This window comes from Cervus elaphus, chromosome 25, assembly GCF_910594005.1.
Source record: "Cervus elaphus chromosome 25, mCerEla1.1, whole genome shotgun sequence".
Classification (NCBI taxonomy): Eukaryota; Metazoa; Chordata; class Mammalia; order Artiodactyla; family Cervidae; genus Cervus; species Cervus elaphus.
In genome coordinates this window covers 6661193-6682477 of record NC_057839.1, presented here as the reverse complement: position 1 = coordinate 6682477, position 21285 = coordinate 6661193, and the positions used below count along the sequence as shown (strand labels likewise).

Sequence of the window (21285 nt, the reverse complement as noted above, 5' to 3'; positions counted from 1 at the left end):
AGTTTGGTAAGTACTCAAAAAGTTAAAAACAGAGTTGTTATATGACCCAGCAATTTTATTCCTAGGAACATGCCCAAGAGAACTGAAAGCATATGTCCATACCAAAACTTAACATATGAATGTTCAGAGCAGCATTATCAAAATAGCCAAAAGGTGGAAACAACCTTACTGTTTATCAACTGATAAATGGATAAACAAAATGTGGTATATCCATACAATGGGATACCAGTCAAGAAAAGGAATAAAGCGCTATATATGCTAAACATAGACGAGCCTCAAAAACATCATGGTACATGAAAGAAGCCAGATACAAAGGTCACATATATGATTCCACTCATACCAAATGTCCAGAACAAGCAAATCCATAGAGATAGATAGTAGATGAGTGGCTTTCAGGAACCAGGGATAATGAGGAGACACCACTTTATGGGTACAGGGCTTCTTTCTAGGGTGATGAACATATTCTGGAACCATCTAGATAATGGTAATAGTTGCACACTGAGTGAATATTCTAAAAACTACTAAATCTAAATACTACTGAATTATATACTTTAACAGGATGAATTTTGTGGTATGAGAATCTTGACATGCACCACCCCCAAAAAACAAAAAACAAAACTACCACCACCAAATATCTGGGTCCCCTCCCTTACCTGTAAACAGTGAAACTTCTCATTTTCTCAAATTCAAATAGCAGATAGATTACTGGGGAGTTGGGGGAGTGACCAAGGAGAAGCAAGTAATATGAATACTTAAGGTAATAATAAATGATGGCAGCCAACAGTTACTACCTGAGGATTTATTGTATAATATGTATTGTGTGAAATACTTTGGTATTAGTGATAAGTAGGAACGGTAGGCTGAATAAAAGCCCTCCAGAGATGTCTACATCCTAATCCTTGGAATCTGTGAGTATATGACAAAAGAGAATTAAAAGGCTGCTAATCAACTGACTTTAAAATAGAAGATTATCCTGGGTTATCCAGGTGGGTCTCATGTAATTGCAAAGGTCCAGGAAAGTGTTAGAAGCAGAAAGGGGAGAACCAGAGAGATGGCAGAATAAGAAGTATTTGATGGACCTTGGAAAAGGAGGTCATGGACCAAGGAAAACAGGTAGCCTCTACGCTGAAAGAGGCAAGGGAACATAATCTTCCTCAGAGCCTCCAGAGAGGAACACTGCCCTGCTAACACTTGATGGTAGCCCACTGAGACCCATATTGGACTTCTGACCTTCAGAATTATAAAATAAATTTTTATAATATTTAAGCCATTAACTTTGTGGTAATTTGTTAAAATAGCCCAGTAGGCTCCTTTGTTCATGGAATTTTCCAGGCCCGAATACTCGAGTAGGTAGCCATTTCCTTCTCCAGGGGGTCTTCCCAACCCAGGGACTGAACTTGGGTCTCCTGCATTGCAGATGGATTCTTTACCATCTGAGCCACCAGGGAAGCCCCAAAACAGTAATAGGAAACTAATATATCAGTAAAGACCAGGTCTAATGCCATGAAGCTCTTAATAAGGAGAGAGGAGAGGCACAGAAGGAGACACAAAGGCAGTGAGTGAAGAAGAAAACAGCTGATCCTCCATATCTGTAAGTTCCACACCCTTGGATTCAACCTACCAGAGATTAGGAATATTCAGGAAAAAAAAGTTCTATAATGGTCCAAAAAGCAAAACTTGAATCTGCCATGGCTGGCAACTATTTATGTAGCTTTTAGATATTAGGTATTACAAGTAATCTAGAGATGATTTAAAGTATACAGGAGGATGTGTACACATTATTTGCAAAACTATGACATTTTAGGGACTTTAGCAAATGCGGATTTTGGTACTGGTGGGGGATGGTGGTCCTGGAACCAAGGCCCTGTGTATACTGAGGGGTGACTGTAATCTGTTTAAAACCAAGGACCAGCTTCCCTGGTGGTCCAGTGGTTAAGAATCCGCCTTGAAATGCAGGGTACCATCAGCTGGATCCCTGGCCGGGGAAGATCACACATGCTGTGGGGCAACTAAGCCCGCGAGCCACAGCAGCTGAAGTCAACACGCCCAGAGCCGGTGCTCTGCAGCAGCAGAAGTCAGGCAGTGAGAAGCCTGGGCGCAGCAACCAAGACGCACGCGTGTGTGCTCAGTCATGTCCGACTCTGCAACCCCATGGACTGTAGCCCAGCAAGCTCCTCTGTCCATGGAGAGTGGGCTGCTATTTCCTTCTCCAGGGCATCTTCCCAACCCAGGGACTGAACCCACATCTCCTGCATTGGCAGCTGGATTCTTTACCACTGAGCCACCTGGGAAGCCTGGCAACGAAGACCCAGTGCAGCCAAAAACTAAATAAATAGATAAAAAATAAAAAAATTCAAAACCCCAAGTACCAAGGCTAATATCATAAAAGAGCCAGAGACTTCTACAGATCTAGGCCCACGTTATCTGCTGTTCCCCAGTACTTTATGAGGATAGCACTTCTAAAGTTATTAGAAAAAGGCTTGAGAAATGTGCATAGCTAGATTTAACTTGGGCCCAAATTTGGTTTGTCAGCTTCCCTCTAAACTACCACGTAATTTTAGTTGGCTTTAAAATGACTTATGGTTTTGGGCAGGATGTTTTAGCATCAGTCAGGAGAAGTTATCAGCCACACTGATGTAGAGCAGGTGCATTAAGGGTATTGGATTTGCCTCATTTCGAGGGCCCAGTGTCTATTGATGAATGCCCCTAACAGTGCATTCAGCAAAATATTTGTCACAATTAATTAATAATATATACTGAGTGCCTGTTTTGTGAAAGGAATTGTTCCAGGCCCTTTCACACATGCTATCTTATTTAAACCACATGCCAGTTCTTCAAAGTAGGTATCTCCATTTAACAGATGAGAAAATTGAGGCACATCTTAATTCTTCTCCCTAGGAACCAGAATGTTTATTCTAGTTCCCAGCAGAAAAATACATTGTCTACAGAAGACTACTTATTTCTTTTCTAAGAAACCTATCCTAAAAATTTCTCCCCTGAAGCATCTCATTCCCTGGGGTGCTCTGGACTCTACCCTCAAAACCAGGTAAGTTATTAAAACTGGATCTGAATTTAATGGGCTGCTTTCTGCCTACAGGGCCAGCTAATTAGTCTTAATTATCTCATTATAGATTCTAAGTATTTCCAGCTGCTTTTTTACCCACTATTGCCCACTCCCTCCTCAACCCCAACAAACATCTATTTTCCAGATAGTCTCTGCCAAGTCACAGACACAAGTGATAGAAGTTGAGGTATTCTTCCTATCTATCAGAACACTGACTATTTCTGATCAAGCTTCTCACTTACTAAATCCTCCTGGGATATCTATCTACTCCTGTGTCCTTTTTTCCATGAGAAGAAATACGCTTTAGACAATTATTAGACATAAGAAAAAATTTCAAAAACTACATTTGACTTTCACTGACCACAGAACTGTGAATACACCAATACAGGACAAATAATAAACATGAATCTTATCTGTTTAGATAGAAGTTTGGAAAGTAATCCCTTCTTACCCCAGCCTCAAATCAATCATTCAGTCCAAGTAGTTCAAATAAAAATGAAGAAGAAAAAGTTACATTCCCTAATTGATTTGAGAAAGTGACAGGCAAAGGAACAGCAAAAGTGAATATATGGTCAGAGGGCTACAAATTATATGCCTAACCTTGGGAAAATCATTTAATCTCTTTGTATCTCACTTTCCTAACAGATACACAATGCAGTGATACCTAGTTCATGCAGGCTGTGGTGAAGATCAAATAGGAAAATGTACGTCAAAGTGGTCTGCAAACTATAAATTTGTAAACAAATGTTAGTTGTTATTAATAAAGAAAAGGAGTTTCCTCTGTATTTTCACTTCTTTCTTTAGCAGCTATTTCTAGAATACTCTTCCCTTTTTATTCAAGTCATTTACTTGCTATTTCAAATTTTTCAAATTTAAGCTAGAGATATCTTCAGGTGCCAATTACCTATTAGAAGCCACAAAGGTACATGGATATTATGCTACCTTCATCCCTAAAGACAGAACTCTCTTAAAGTCCATAAACACCATTTTAATATTAGTACCCCTGTGATCATGAAAAGTATGACTGCTTGTCTGAATATCTGAGGAAAGCACTGCTCACTCAGATTCCATCAACATGCTTCTCATCTGAGTAGCTCAAGATAAGGTACAATCATAAAGTGTCCAAGGAAACTCAACTATGACACTGAGCAATTTTAAATTTGTGGTTGGTAAAAAATTTAACCTGCAACTAACAATATTTAGTTCCCTGCAAAACAAAAAGGTATATTGTAGCTCACTCCCACACTTCCCCTCTTCAATAATTTGTCAACTGAATTCACCTCCACTCAAATTAAACAAAATAGAAGGTTTTTATTTATTCAAGTATTTTACACTGAACAGCTCCCTGGAGGTTCTCCATTTACTGGCTTGGGTAATATTATCTTTCCTTTAGTTTATTAGATTGACAAAGTTAATTTAAAAATAACCTTGGGAACTTTAAGTGATTCTTGGAAGGGCTAACATGCATGCACATATGGTTGGTCACTATTTTTTTCTGTATGTATGTTATCTCATGAAGGGTTTTTCTTATATTAATTTTTATAATTTCTTAAAATAAAAAAAAATATGTTGCCAACATAAACATCGTCTTTCTGATGATAAAATGCCTTCAGTTCTGTTCTTCATACAAGTGAACATTTTGTCTAGTTTAGCCAAAGAGCAATTTGATAAAGTGGTACAACTATTTATTGTCAACACCCCCCCCCCATTTTAATCTGAAATACAACCTGGGGCATATAGCATCTAATTAAATTCATACAAAGTACAAATTACTGAATAGAAACCAAAATGGATTTCAAAGTAAATACCAATTAATGTGACACCCAATTTCTTCCCCCTTTTAAATCACTCCAGTGTGCATGGCTTATACACAAAGAATATTCAATTTCTTTGTAAGATTCAATTAGAATATGCTTTATATTTCAATCCAAGAATCACGTCCAATGCTTTGCAAGCAGGTTGGCTAGGCATATTTTCTATGCGATTTTTTTTTAACTCACTGATATAAAATAAAATGTTCCTCTCCAATTTTTTTGTTTAATTTGAGAAGAATTCTCATTATCTAATATTTCCCTCATTTAATACATGGATCTTTGAATTTGACAACATCACTATCTCTTTTTTCCTTGTTTTCATGAAAGTGAACACCCAACAGAAAACTATAAAGCCATATATATAGAGATTCTGGTATCAACATCTAGTCAATCTAGCTTGTGAGACAGGCTTCAAATAATAAAACTGTGTTCAACAACACTCAACAAATGCTTGTCTATAAAGTAATAACTTGAACAGAGAGCAACAAGTGACTCATCGAGCACAAAAGTGGCCAAGTGTAGATAAACACTTGCAAAAGCAATCAGCCACTTGATTTGGTTTGTCTTCGAGAACCCAATGATCAGGCTACTTCCAGAGAGAGACCATGGCAGGCAGAGCTGAACTCAGGAGCCAGGATGATGGCGTGGTGTGTCCTTCATTCACCTAATACTAACTGAGCACCTACAATGTAGAGACACTGAGACTGGTACTAGAAAAGATGAAGAAGGCAAAATCTATACCCTAAAGAAGGTCAACATATTTGGGGAAGAAAAGGAACTCTGGTTTGTAACAAGGGAAGGAAGCTCTGGCAATATTTACCACAAATCATCACTTGATGCTTATAATATATGTTTAATTATTTTTAAAAATGAAAAACTATTAAATAAAAAATTTTTTTTCAACAATGCACAAGTTCCCTGAGCGCAGCTGATATTGTTTTTAATTTTTATCTACTCTCAGATTTAGTTTACTTACATTGAGTATCTGTTTAACTTTGGTCTCCCCGCTTCTTTCAGTCTGTTTGACAGGTCATTAAAAGAGCAGCATTTTTAAGGTTTAGGAAACAAATTAAGTCTAGACAAGGGTTTCACTATCTCCTTTAATGCTTGGACAGTTGGGAAGGCAAGAAGGCTAGCTCCATGAGGGCAGGGGCCAGTATGTCTGACTGGTCTTTGTCTTGTCCTCAGAGCTCGGCACAGGGTGCTGTCTAAATGATTATGGAGGACGATGACGAAGAGTCTGGACTGCTCTGCTCTCCGAGGCAGCCGCTGAGAGGTAACACAGGCCAGCGTGCAGTATGCGAAGCTGTCACTCAGATCTCCCATTTGCCTAAGGTAGCAGATGATTGGGTTTTGCATGCCTGGTTTACACTCTTCAAATATTTATAGACAGTTTTCTTTGCCTCAAGCCCTACTTGTCACTTAGCCAAGTTATACATACATGGTTCTTTTAATCTTTCTTTAGAAATCAATCCCACTAAGCTCCTTAATCATTCCAGTTGCATTTTCCTCAACTTTTGGCTGTTTGTCTTTCTGGTAATATATTCTGTTGAAATGCATGGAAATAACATAGATGTGGAGCAAAGAAGGATTTAGTTATCTTTCTATTACAAGGGTCAATGCCTTTTATGTGCAAAATGAAATTATTTATCCCTTTTCTTTACATATGATCATGTTTTAAAAAACTCATATTTAAATAGATGGATCAATCAATACATTGCGAGAGAACAGAAGAAAAAGTATTCTTTTCTCTAAGGGTGACACTGTCATTGATTTAACTCTATCATGTGTCTATAAACTGACTAATTTAACCTGAAGTATCCAAACATGGGGGAAATGGGATTCCAGGATGACAGGGTCAACACAGAGAAGCTTAAGTACCCATTCTAAGGTAGCTATCTACTTGTGGATACTTCTAACTTTCAGCTTTTCAAAGCTAATAGAACAAAATAGAACAAAAGCAAGTTAATTTTTCCCATTAGGAAAATAATATAGTAAGGAAAAATTCAAATTATCAGAAAAGAGGAAGTTATCTATAGCATACTACTCAAAGACAACATTTAACATTTTTGAAGGATTTCATTTAAGACTTTTTTTGATGCATTGTTTCTCTCCCAATGAGCATGCTCAACATCATTTGCACAGCTTAATACCTTACTTTTTTGCTTAATATTATAACAAAATTTCACATATTACTTTGTCGTCGAATCATAATTTTTAATGACTACAGACTATTCCATCAAATCAGTATATCCGGCTAACTTTATAATTCCCTGTTGTTGGACATTTACATCATTGCCACATTTCTCTAGATTAAATGCCATTACAAAGAAAATCTTTCTTACTGAGCTCTTCTGTATTTAAGATTACTCTTTGATTTGTATAGCAGTAAAATTAATGGATCAAAGCGCAAGTCTTAGTCACTCAGTTGTGTCTGACTCTGTGCGATCCCATGGACTGTGGCCCGCCATGGTTCCTCTGTCCATGGAATTGTCCAGGCAAGAATACTGGAATGGATTGCCATTCCCTTCTCTAAGGGATCTTCCCGACCCACGGAGAGAATCCAGGTCTCCTGCATTGCAGGCAGATTTTTTACTGTCTGAGCCACTAGGGAAGTCTGAAAGGATCAAAGGATACCCAGAAAATAAATTTTGAAGTAAAGAATTAACACAAATACTAAGTGAAGTGAAAAATACCACTATTCTATAAAAAAATTTGTCTTTTGGCTCTGAAGCTAATGAGTCAATGCTCAAATATTAGAAAGCTGTAAGAAAACTGTCAAAGATGGCAAATTCCAATTAGTTAAATATGGTACCCACAAGTATGACACTCCTTCATTCACACAAATATATTGTTGATCCCTTATTAATTAAGCTTATATTCTTAACCTTACCTAGATCTACCATCAGAAGACGAGTGAGGGCTGTGTAGAAGGTTGTTCGGCATCTGAAGTCACTGAGACTGTAACTGTCACTGATGCCAAGAAAGGGGAAGTGTTCACTCTAATGAAAGTAAAAGAGCATCCAAAGTTACTAATGCTTGACCTAAACTACCCAGACAACTCTAGTCATTAATTCAAGGAAATAAGACTCACCGTGTGATTTTTTAGCATGAATTTCACGGCATCTATCTTCACAAGTTTTTTTAAAAGGATATAGGTAATAGACGTTAAGGAATCTGGGGAAATATGATTGTCTTATCAATAAGTAATAGATAACAAAATAACACTGAACTATAATGGCATCAATTTCTATTTATGATGAATAAATATTATTTCTAAAGAGTTTTATCCCTATAGAAATGCCTTCCACTCTGTTAAGAATGATAATCCATTATTAACCAGTGCAATTACTTTTCCTAGCTTATACATATTCTAGTTATGGAAAGGAAGAATGAATTTTATAATTAAGACAAAAACTTTTTTTACTATTAGAGCCTTATAGTGGAAAATTAAAATTGACCCTTTTTACATTTTGGGTGTAACTTGAGAACTTCTTTTCACTTAATATTATTTCATAAAAAATAATTATGAAAGACCCATAATAGGCTATCAAGAAAGAGAAAATTATTCAATTCTAAGAAACATGAGCTTAGTTAGTAGAAATCTAAGGAAATTCTGCTTTAGATGAAGAAAATCAGAATACAATTAGGAGGATGTAGCGACCGCAACTTCAGGTCCTTAAATGTTGAAGTACAGGTTTAAAGGACCTAAAATTTCTTATATGCCTACTAGGTGCAAGGCATTATATATCTGTTAACCCACCTAATTTTCACAATTACATTTTAAAATATTATTTATTTTGTTTAAACTGTAGATAAGAAAACAGAAGCTCAGAGAAATTAAGTTACTTGTCCAAGATTACATTGCTATGGACTAAGAGTGCTGACATTTGACCGGAGATTTGACTATAAATCTCCCTGGTGGCTCAGACGGTAAAGCATCTGCCTACAATGTTGGAGACCTGGGTTCGATCCCTGGGTCAGGAAGATCCCTTGGAGAAGGAAATGGCAACCCACTCCAGTACTCTTACCTGGAAAATCCCATGGACAGAGGAGCCTGGTAGGCTACAGTCCATGGGGTTGCAAAGAGTCAGACACAACTGAGCGACTTCACTTTGACTATAAAGGCCACGTACTTTCTACTGTACCACAATATCACCTGAACAGTTCAACTCAGAATGAGAATAGAGTTGAAAAACATCACAAACATGATCCCAAAACCTAAATAACTTCTGGTTAGTGCCATCATCAAAGAAAGGCTGAAGTGGGTTCTAAGAACACCAATTCAGTACACAAACACCCTCTGCTCTTACTCAGGGTTTATCCTAGTCCTGTGCTTTCTGCTCTAGCTAGGGCACCTGTGGGGCATTCCCTACATACTTACACAAACCTTTCTTCAAACCATAATGATCTTATATGGTTCCAATAATAATAATAATCTTACATGGTTCCATTTATGTCCCAGTGAAAACACTGGCTCTTTTCCTTCACCTCATCTCCAAATGCAGACGTCTATTAACTCTATACACTGGCACTGATGAGCCTAATTTTAAATGTTAGTCACTCAAGTGTGGGTATAAGAATAGAAAACACACTGGAACATAAGTTAGGAAACTTGGGCTTTCAGTTTGACTACACCATTCAGTCAGCTGGGTGAGCCCGAGTATGACACTCTGTCTCTCTTAGCCTTACTTTTCCTCTTCAACAAATGAGGATACATCCAAGCTATCCCGGGTTGTGAGGGTCAGACGACGCACATGTCTTCGCCAATTATAAACCATGGAGATGACATAAAGAGGCAGAGCATGAACATTTATAGAATGCTTACTACTTTCAAGGTTAATCCTCTCAATCCCATGAGATAGACTCTAGTTCTCAAATGAGGAAATAAACTATAAAAATGAAGTTAAAGTTTCCAAAAGACAGGCAATTAGTATGATTTAGATTCAAGCCTCTCTGACTGAAGGCAACCCATTCCAGCTGCAGGTTAAGCAACTGCATATTTTGCTTATCTCTACACTAGACTGTAAACTTCCTAAGGGTAGTGACCGCACGTACGCCTTTTCCTCCGCACAGTGCTCTCAGTGGGTGCTCGATGCACTGTGTGTTTCTGGCAGGATGAAACGAGATCAAGGATGATAGGCAGCAAGTCTCTCCTTGCTTACAAAGAGGCAGCCTTGATGATTTTTTCCAGTGTAAGTCACTGAGAAGAACTGCCACTCAAACTCCACTCAGTTAAACAGGGGTAGGGATCAATGAGCTAAGAAATATCTTAAGTAATTACCAAATACAATTCTCTTAGAATTGCAAAGTTAAAAGTGACAGGGTTTATGGGTAATAAGAATGCTACCATTAATAGGAATCTTCCTGTCAGTGCTGCTAATAAACAGCAAGTCATGTTTTGACAATAGAATATTTATGGCAGCAATAAACAGAACACTCACAGGAAGAATCTCATCTGCCAAAGACACATTTTCTGCAGAATTGCATCTGTGCACTTTGTACCCAGGCCAGCCTCACTGCCTTTTAATTACATTCTAAGGAAGAAGATTAAGAATGATTTTTAAAAACTTTTTTCAATAAAGAAAAAATGAAAGTTCATCTGAATACTTATATTTCCCTATAGGAATTCAATTCAAAGCTAGCCATAGCCCTTACAAAAATATGTAATTTTTTTTTAAAGGTAAATAGGTACATCGTCTTCATAATTTTCTTTCTTCACTAAGAGACTAGGATTCTTGTAAGCTGCACCATTTTGGTTGGGTGGTAGTACCAGGTTAGATTTCAGAGGCCTGTGGACAACAGTTCATAACAGTACATGTGGTTAACGGTGGTTAACAGTAACAGCAGAAGTCTAGAAGAGTAAGAGAATTTAATAAAAGTCACACATGGAACATATAAATGGTAGAACTTTTGGATTCAAATCCAAACTTCAAAGGTCTGTGTGACTTGAAAGTATAAGCTCTTTTCACTAGGCTAAATCATATCCATTCAATTTGAAATATGCCAAATGATTCTACAGAGATCACTAGCTTCTTGAGGTACAAGTGAAACTGGAACTAGGCCCAAGAAGGGACAGGGAAATTGTTCTTTTAGGAGGCATCAATTCATTAATGAGCTTTCATCACATTCAGGACTGAGCAAACTCCACAGACTAGCAGATATGAACTTACAAACAAAATGCCCAGAAAATTTGTCTGTATCCATGTAGTTACAAAAACACTGATGTAAGTGAAGATGGTCTCACTGACAGTTAGCTTGGGCAAGAAAAAGTCGAAAGAATGGTGTATATTAGAGACGGTCAAATTTTTGAAAAAAAATCTGTATCTTCAGAAGGGAAGAATAACCTAGTTGAGAATGCCCTGGTTTTTTAAGTTACAGGTACCACACACTTTAGCAGCTAGTGGGCAAAGTAGTACCAAGTATTACTTCAATTCAAGGCATCAAGTATTTACTGAGTAATGCTGTATTTCATCAATCCTAAAACATCATTGATTATAAAGAATATGATTATTATATGTACTACTAAGAAAGAGTTTTAAAATTTCAAATTATAAAACATTTTATTTTCAGAAGTGTTAAAATGTGATGAAATTTCTATTTTAAAATCAAAGTAGTGTATTAGATACATGACTTCACTAAGCACAAGAAGGTGGATAATGGTACTGAGCTAGGCAATTAGGTAAAAGCCATACATGCTTACAACATTACAGACAGAATTAGATCCTGATGATAGAAGAAAGCTCACAGATAAGAAAATTACCTGATGGAAATTACTGTAGGTATGATAGGTATATGGTATAATTACTGAAATATTAGTGACTTCAAAAGTAGAATTATGCTCATGAACTGTACTAGACTAAAAAAAAATCCAAACAGGTATAACCAAAATGAAGCATCTTAAGGGATATTAATAACTGCTTGTAAGGAATAAGAGTTTAGTTACTTAAGGTTTAGTCACTAACAGGAGAGGTAACAATGTGGGTCTAATGTCTACTATGTGATGAAGTTTTGAAACTATAGAGAAAGGAAACAAAACAGTCCTAATAGCTAATAACTCACAGTTTAATAGGAGAGAGGACTAGTCAATACTAGGCTATATTATGTTTATCCCCAGAAAAACAGAAAAGAACTAGGTGTCCAAGAACACTAAAGAGAAAAGGAACAAAAATGAAGCATTAGTAGCATCTACCATGTGACTGGGTCAGTAGTACCAGGTGCTTTATTACTGTTAGATAACATAGATATATTGTTACATATTTATCATATTATTTGAAAGTGAAAGTGAAAGTTGCTCAGTTGTGTCCGACTCTTTGCGACCCCATGGACTATAAAGTCCCTGGAATTTTCCAGGCCAGAATACTGGAGTGGGTAGCCCTTCCCTTCTCCAGGCGATCTTCCCAACCCAGGAATTGAACCAGGGTCTCCTGTATTGCAGGCGGATTCTTTACCAACAGAGCTATCAGGGAAGCCCTATTATTTAATCTTTACGAAAGCCTAAGAGATAGATAATATTCCCTTCCTACAAATGAAGAAACTGAGCCTTAGCGAAATTAAATGACTCCTTTGAGTTCTTTCAGTTAACACTGTGATAAGGATTATAATTAATAATTACTTCAGGATGGCTCTACCAAGTTTTTAGCGAAACCTGAAAATTTAAGAGACCTAAGTGAGTTATAACGGGTCAAATGAAGAGAACAGCATATGTGGCAATTCAGTGAAAGATTATGAAGGGTATCAAAAAAGTGAAAGTCACTCTGTTGTGTCCAGACTCTCTGTGGCGCCATGGACCAGAGGTTGCCAGGTTCCTCTGTCCATGGGATTTTCCAGGCAAGAATACTGAAGTGGGTAGCCACTTCCTTCTCCAGGGGATCTTCCCAACCCAGGGATCGAACCCAGGTCTCCCGCATTACAGGAAGATCTGAGCCACCAGGGAAGCCTGAAGGGTATCAAGGGGAAGGCAAAACAAATTTTCTTGGCCCAAGTATAAAGTACAAATTGGGGTTGAGTTGTGGATCAGGAAATTAGTTTTGGGAACTCAGTAAGTTAAGTACCATTAAAAAACTCAGGTTTAAATCAATAATTTTACTTTGACCCAAGAAGCATGTGATTCTGGGCTTTTGGGAAGTGAAATGATCACATCAAAATAATACTCAAGGAAGGTAACCTTGTGAAGCATGAATCTATAAAGAACTGAGAGAAGGCCTGCATTAAGTGGGCTACAGAGGAGGAATAGAAGATTTTCACAGTTGATGCTAGTATAAAAACAAATAGAGCAGATAAATTACGGGATGACTTTTCCAAAGATGATAGAGACAGCAAACAAAGAAATATATCAACATTTCTTTTGATGAGAAATGTTAATAGAAGTATGCCTGAGGGATGTAGCTGAAACTAGTTTTATTTAACATTCTGAAAACCATCTGGAGATGGTGATATTAACTGAAATAAAATGATACATTTTAATACCATTTCACAAAAGCAGAATTACTACTGTTTATTACTAAATACTTCCTGTAACAGACATATCCAGTTTTACTTCCATCCTTTCCCCTTACTTCATACTAGACTCTTGTCTCATCTTTCATCCTCTACTCTCTCCTGACGCCCCACCTCATTCAGGATTCACCAAATCCTGGTGTACAGGAACCATGGGAGACAGTCTTAGAAAGTTAGTCTGAAGCCAAATGGAAGGAATTCTTTTTGCAGCAGATAGCCTGAGCCAGCGTCATGGTTTCTGAGTTTAGACTATGCCCTTGCACAGAGTCCTGTGGGTATAAAGGCCTCTGCTTGGCTCAGTGTTCTGCTGCTAAGGACTTTAAATTCTTAATCATTTATGAACAATGCACATCACATTTTCATTTCGTACTGGGCCCCATGGATGATGTACACACATCATCTTGCAATAACATGAAGAAGTTATTAATTCTAAGAATTGTTGAAGTTCACATTATCAGTAGGGAAAATGAATTTGGATAAATTCATGAATTAATGTAGAATTCTTAATGAGGTGTGTTTTTAAAAATTTTAGCTAAAGACTATCTTTTGGGTTTTCTCAAACCTTTGAGGATGATGTAATAAGGGCAGCTACCAACAGAGGGCCTAACAGAAAATGAAATTTCCTTTCTCATTAATGTCTATCTGAAACTCAGAGACATGTTAACTGCTATAAATCTGAGTAAACAATGAATTGCAATAGAAATGTCGATCAATTATTTTTTAAAGGAAGAAAAACTTGAAATAATGATTAAAAACCAAACAGAATTATGAATGAAATGTGACACTTCCCTCTCTCTCAGCATTTAAAAAAAATAAGTTTATTTGATGGCTCTCTATGACCCTTATTCTCACTCCAGTCTTCCTGGCAGCTTCCTTGTCCTAATCACTTAAACAATCTTACATCTTTCCCAATTAGACAGAAACCAGAATTTACGACTGGAAAACATATCAAAGCAGGAAAAGGATACCCAAGTATTAAATCTTACTGTGAAGGGTTATCCCAGGAAAGAGTCATTTCAATCTTGTGTCTCTTAGAAAAAGCTATTTAGAATCTGGAATTCTTGAAATTTAATCTTGGAAAATGAAAAAGTACATTAAAAAGTTACTAGATATGTTTGCTAAATTTGTCGTATACGCCACATATAATGAATCTGCTGGGAGAACAAACTTTTTCTCAAAAAGGCCAATGGATTTTAAAGTTACAACAAACTTGCCAATTTAGAAAGCTTCATATTTACCAACAGAAACCTTGGGAAAAAATGCAACAATGGCTTTCCAGTTAAAATCTGGGCACTTAACAAAATGGTAGCCTCCTCACACACATTATTATTTAGAAAACTAGACTATTTCTAAAAATGTCAAATCTGCCTTTTCTAAGTGAAGGCAAATTCCCTCAGAGAATTCTTTAGGAGAAATATTCAGATTTTCTGTTGAGGGCATTCAGTTCTATTTTCTAATTAACTTAAGGCAGAAGTCTTCAAAATATGGTCTGTGAGCCACCAGCATCAGCTGAGAACTAATGAAAATGCAAATTCTCAGGCCTCGGTCTAACACGTCTTAAAACAGAAACTCTGGGGGTAGTGGGGCCCAGTAATTTGTATTTTAACAAGAACTCCAGAAATTCTATCACTAAAGTTTGAGAAGACTGCCTTAGGTAAATAAACATGAGGCTTTTTAGTACTTCCTAAAAATGAGGACCTTTGTGATTTCAATTCCTAAACAAGCAGTCAGATAGAAGAACACCAAAATTCAGAGACTGGCTTTGAGGACCATAAATAATGAGTAAGATTCATGCTGAAGAAGATCAAAATACAAAAAACAAAGCAATAATTATTTGAAAACATGCATTATAAAAGTAATAAGAAACATTAAAAAATTTTACAGTAAGATAACATGCTTTTCATTTATTTGTTACTAGTATTTTCAATACAAATATTTTGAATATTAATATATAAACAGATTTCCATTTATAAAGGTCAGTTGGTGATGATTTTTATCTTGCATAACTGCTTCTATCGCTGAGCCATCTTATTTTTAACACAGAAATAACGTATTGTTTTAAAATCAGGATTTAAAACCACATTACAATAAAGAAATCGATTAGAAACAACAAAACATGCATTAGGTAACCAGCAACTGCACTGAAATAGATACACCACTCACATATTCCATTATGTAAATGAATTCAAAGATATTTCATGACTGATCAGCTAGAAGGGACATAATGATTTATAATTCAAATAACTGAGCACTGAAATCAAATTGAGTTAATATATATTTCTAAATATGCAAACCTGAAATAATTGTTAAAAAATATAAATCAATGCACCCAAGTTGAAATTATGCCCATCCCTTGGTTTAAAATGCTACAGCTTTTAAACTTTTATCTAATAAGCTTTTGGAAAATGTGATTTTTTATTAACTTCAAAAAGGAGTGTTCAAAAGCAATAAGTGACTTGTAAAATAAAAGATTATAGTCAGGATTAAAGAATATATAAAAGATGTAAATGATAGGAAAGGATCTTAAATGGCAGGTACAAATAAATTAGGCCTTATGTAAATTAAACAAAAAAGAATACAAATCAAATTAATTTTATATTAGATTTCAATTTCAACCTAAAAAATAGGGTAAATCTAAACACAGATATGTGCCATAAAATAACATAGGCTTCTTTCCAGATAATATGCTCTCAAAGTAATACATTGTGAAAAGGCCAGAGTTTGCAATACTAGGAAGTACTTATAAACCACTTCATATGTTAGAAATAAAGAGTATTTCAGCATTATTATTAAAAAAATACAGGATGAGTTTTTTTTTTTAATAAGAAAAAATACATATCTTAAAAAGCCAAAATGACCACTGGAATTGGGTTGTACATCACTTTCCAGTAAAAAGGAAAAGCAGCCCGGACAGGTGTAATTTATCATTTTTCTGATTTAATATCAAAGAAATATATTAAAATAATAAAAAGAATCCTGAAATCCTCAAAATTTGTAGTGATAAATAGCCCTCCCTGTCTTTATTGCATTATACCTACTAACAGAAATATTGCATGGTGGATTTTGCCAGACAAGGACGATTATTTTCCAATAAAAAGTTGCATATTAAATTCCAGCACAAAAGTGGGTGTCTAATACTTTGGAAATCTTTTATGGTTTGCAAAGGAACACAATTTAAAACTTAACTAATATAAACATATTCCTGGAGTGAACCCACATTAAAGATTTCCATCCAATGCCACCCATTTTCAGAATGCTGTCTTCATATTAAAATATCAGCTAATCTTAGTGGTTAACTAAACTAACACTTATTTTTCATAACTCCTATATATTTGATAGTTAACATATAAAAGATAATCAACATGCTTCTCTCTCACTGGTAGAAACATTACAACACTATCAACTATGATCTAATAAGAAAGGATGATTCTGGTTTTAGATTTTAAAAATCTGGTAAAGAGAGACCTAAACATTTAATGTGTAATGGGAAATCTTATTTTAGAGTAAACAAGATGTTGATTTGGTAGAGGAAACAATCAAGGAAGTGGTCAAAAGCCTTATAATTCCCTTTCTGTTACTCCTTTGTGCCTACTAACTAGAGAAAATAAAATTCATTTCAATTGAAATGAACACTGAAGAAATACTGACTCTTAGGAATTCAGTTTTTATAAAATAACAGTTTTTAGAATATATTGATCTTCTTAGGATTAGTTATATGTGTTATTTTAAAACAACACCATCCTGACAGTTATGAAAAATCATGGATTAAAACACATGTGGTTGCCTACTTTCTAACGTATCCATTTATAAACCTGGGTGGGTATAAATGTAACTTTTGCTAGTTGGAAATCTATATATCCATATAAATTCAATTGTGATTCTGAATAAAATGTTTCATATTATGTAGCTAATATAAATCTTTCAAAATTATGCATTTATAGATAAGGCTAAATGAAAGGCTTTTTACGTAGGAAAAACACTTGAAAAATTACAAATAAGGAAAATAACCTGGCCAACAGAATGCACCAGTTAGGTTTGTTTATATACATTATCAGGTATAGTAAAAAGGATATCCAACAGAAAGGTCATTTAGGAACTGAAGCGTCCTTGAAATTACAGGCTCACATCTTCCCCAGTATTTAAGGTTTGTAACACTAAATATGAAAAAAAAATTTTTAATTATAATTAAGTTATTTGTTTGTGTAGGGAGAACATGGAAATACACATCATTCAAGTTGACCTACAACACAAATATCTCATGAAATGGGTTTAAATACCAATGGAACATTTTCTATTCTTTTCATTTCATGTTCAAAATTATACACAATCGATGCACAAGAAACACTGTTCTCCAAATGGTCTATTATTCTATAAACTTATTTTTGTAAATTAAACTTGCCTAGATGTTTCACAAAAGAAACATTAAGTTTGTATCCAAAACAAACACAGTAGGGAGTGACAATAGGAGTTTCAAAGGAAGTCAAGTAGAGACATACACTCACTGCCAAGAAACGAACCATCAAATTTGGGGTTCCAAAACTTACTTCTTATGATCATGTTTGTTTATCTTGCTTTGTTCTCTGCAAGTAAGACAGTGCTATCTATCTGTTACACAGAGGAAGTAAGGTGTCAAGTGGAGGCATAGAACCTTAGGCTAAGTGTACAATGTTATTTCTTGACAAGAAACTAGTTAATTCTACTAATATTACAAGGATAATTTAAGGACAGTTTCCAAGAACATGTCTCTGATAGCCATAGGTTTCTACTGGAATCAATGAATGCCCTGTTTGAAGGCAACCAAATCTCTCTCAATGATTCCAATTTGTAATAATCTCTTGAGTTGGTCTTTAAAATTGAGTACTTTGTTTTTAATTTTAAAAAGGCTGCCCATTGAACTGAAGTTCAACAAAGTCTGTAAACTTCTCAAAACTGTTTTGATACTGCATACTGCAGTTGTATGGTTACCTTGACAAATAACAATGTCTTTTGGATGGTGAATTTTAAATACGTGAAATTAAATTTCAGATAAGAATAATGCTACCATTCTAAAATTAAAGCATAATTTTAAAAGTCTATTATTAAAAATTAATATTTATGAAGATATTTAAGCATAGTAAGAAGATCAAAGCAATACAGCAAAAGAAAAATCGAAGAATCAAGCAGGGACTCACATTTTCGTCATGAATGTTTCTAGAACATGGTTGTCATCTGTTATTCCTAAGACTTCTGACATACGGGCATATACCTGCATGAAAACATTTAATTGTCAAAAGTTTATCATTAATGTATATTTTCTACAGACTATTCAAACTGAATAAATGTAAAGATTTAATATGCTGTTATATTCACAATGATGCAGGGAACAAGTGGGGAGAACAGAATAAGAGATTAAAAAAAATTTTTCTAACTCCTCTTTTTCCTCCAGGAAGCACTTCCCTTATTTGAAATATATAGACACCCACAAAAACCCACATTCACCTACTAATTTTAGTCTCAGCATACCACATGATTTCTTTTTTCTCAAAGTGGTAACAAAGTCATCTCAAAGATGGGCTGGAAAGTAGAGTGCCTCAATAAAAGATTCCAACATTTAAAAAATTTACATCTATTCCAGGTTTTGCCAAGCCATCAAATAATTTAGGATTATGTTAGGCAGTTATAAAAATAAGGATTACAAAAATAAGAGGAAGTTGAAGAATTTATAGAAATTCTCCTCAAATCTCTCTCAACAAGTTCCCCCAAATATAGAGATAGGTCTTACTTTCCATGCTGAGACTGAAACCCCAGACTCAGGGATTCTCTGTTGAACACACTGGGGCCTGATAACCCACTAAGCTTCCCATTAGGGGGTGCTGGTTGCAGAGTTTGGAGTGTAACATTTCAGTCCCAACCGCAGCCAACTTGAGCTTATAAATACATATCCCAGTGCAAGTGGGAAAATGCCACTGGCAGCCAATGGAATATTCCCTAACAGCCTGGCAAAGCTGAGAGGTGGGTTGACACCTTCACACTCCCTGATGCTCTGGTGTGATTCCAGGTTCTCTCTGCCAGACACCAGCTGTACGGGATTTCTCATCTCTGATTTGACCCCCTGTGATTCTGTTCTCTTACTTTCTCCTGATCTGCCTTTTTCCTATGGTATGGCAACTTAGCTTTCACTTATTCTGCCTTTTGCTTTTCATATGTAAACACTACCTTGATATATGTCATTGGTTGTGAAGGTGAGATCACAGGACACTACACATCATCCAGAGTTACATGGTAATATAGGGGAGGAAAGCGGTCCAATTGCAGAGATCTCATGTTTGGATTTTAAACATTATTTAACCAGAAGTTTGTGTTCCAAGCTTTTGACTTAAGTCCTATGACCAGAAGCTCCTCAGGCCAGTAGAGTGAATCAGGGGAAGAAAAAGATGGAAAGGAAGTGGGCAGGTGAAAGACGGGGCAGAAAGGTGGAGAGAAGCTGGGGGAGAAAGAAAGAAAGGAAGATGGAGACTCAGATTCCTGTTAACTTCTGCTAACTTCTGAGCCCTGATTAAAAAGCACTTCAATTCCACTATCTGTGACTTTGCTCATGAGAATAGGCCTTTATCTCTTGTAAGATCAAAGCTATCACTGTTTTTGAAAGATGTCTGCTGGAAAGAGGGAGCTAGGGAGAAAGAACCTACAGAAGTTAGTTACCATCAAATCCTCAATCAACAGAAACCTTTCAGCACATAGAAGGCTCAAAAGAAGAATGGTTGTAAAAAGGGAAGTTTCCCTTATCTCAACATGATCTAAAATCTCTGGTGAATGGGAATAATTTGATCCCTTGGAAAACCTGATATTGATATGATTATGGCACACAGGGCCCTTCACAACTTGGCCCCAACCTACCTCATCTTCTATCATTTCCCGCAACTTAAAGTCACAATGAAATACTTTCGAAACGCTGAGGCTTGTCATGCAATTACAGAGCTCTATATGTTCACAAGCTGTTTATTTTTTCTGAACCAGCCTTCTTCTTCCTGTTCCTCTGATTCTCACTGAGAAGTCATCTCTGAATTCTCCTTCCATTTCCAGGTAGGATAAGTTGCATTCTCCTTTATGTTCCTATAGTATCTGGTCCATTTCTCTAGCATGGTGCTTTTCACACTGTAATTGTTTGGGTGTCCATATCGCCTACTACATTCTATTTTTGTAAAATAAAATTTTACATTTTCAAGATTTTACAAATGCTCTTTTTTATGGCAAAGATCAAATTAATTTGATTTTGCCCCATGCTACATTGAATAATAAAAATAACAAAAATGTGATTTTAAACATTTAAACATGTTAAAAATATTTTTAAATTGCTAGTTTCTATAAGGAAGTTTTCTGTTGTGTCTCTGGCATTTAAGAAAGAAAGAATCTAAGCAGGCTGGTCTATTGTGCTCTGTTGTCAAAACAGCTTCTCAAAGCATCAGATATGACCCAATAAGATGCTAAAAAAACAGTCAACATTGACACATGGCAGAGCTTTAATCCACAATTATCCTTGTAACTTGCACCATTCCTTTTATCATCCATTAGCTTTGATTCCCATTATCCCATCTAGAACTGTGTCAACGCTTTTGTCCCTAGGGATTACTCTCCACTACTAGGATCTGACAGTCAAGCTTGAGTACTAAACAGGATCATTACCTCTTAAATCCACTTATCTGATCTACTGAATAGTAAATTGAAAAGCTCATTAAGAGCAACAATCTGATTTGTTTTCACGTGTGACAGGGTCATTTAAAATCAATGTATGATTACTGCATTTCTGTTAAAAGACCATCTCACATTTTCCAAGGTACCTTATCATGAATTCAGAGAGCATGCAGATAATATGAAAATGTATTTAAACATTTGAAATGCAGTTATACCATACATACACATAATTTGGGG

General features: G+C 35.9%; 1 protein-coding gene across 4 annotated transcripts in view; it reads right to left on the bottom strand.

The window, feature by feature from the left end:
• The window catches only part of RANBP17 (RAN binding protein 17), a 345605-nt gene that overhangs the window by 86186 nt on the left and 238134 nt on the right, over positions 1–21285 (bottom strand). For all 4 annotated transcript variants that reach the window (XM_043887360.1, XM_043887363.1, XM_043887361.1 and 1 more), the window contains 4 exons: positions 18549–18622; positions 17451–17531; positions 7973–8036; positions 7772–7880 (listed from right to left, as the gene is read on the bottom strand). In XM_043887360.1, the coding sequence (XP_043743295.1) occupies positions 7772–7880; positions 7973–8036; positions 17451–17531; positions 18549–18622 (328 nt within the window). The remainder of the gene's footprint in view (positions 1–7771; positions 7881–7972; positions 8037–17450; positions 17532–18548; positions 18623–21285) is intronic.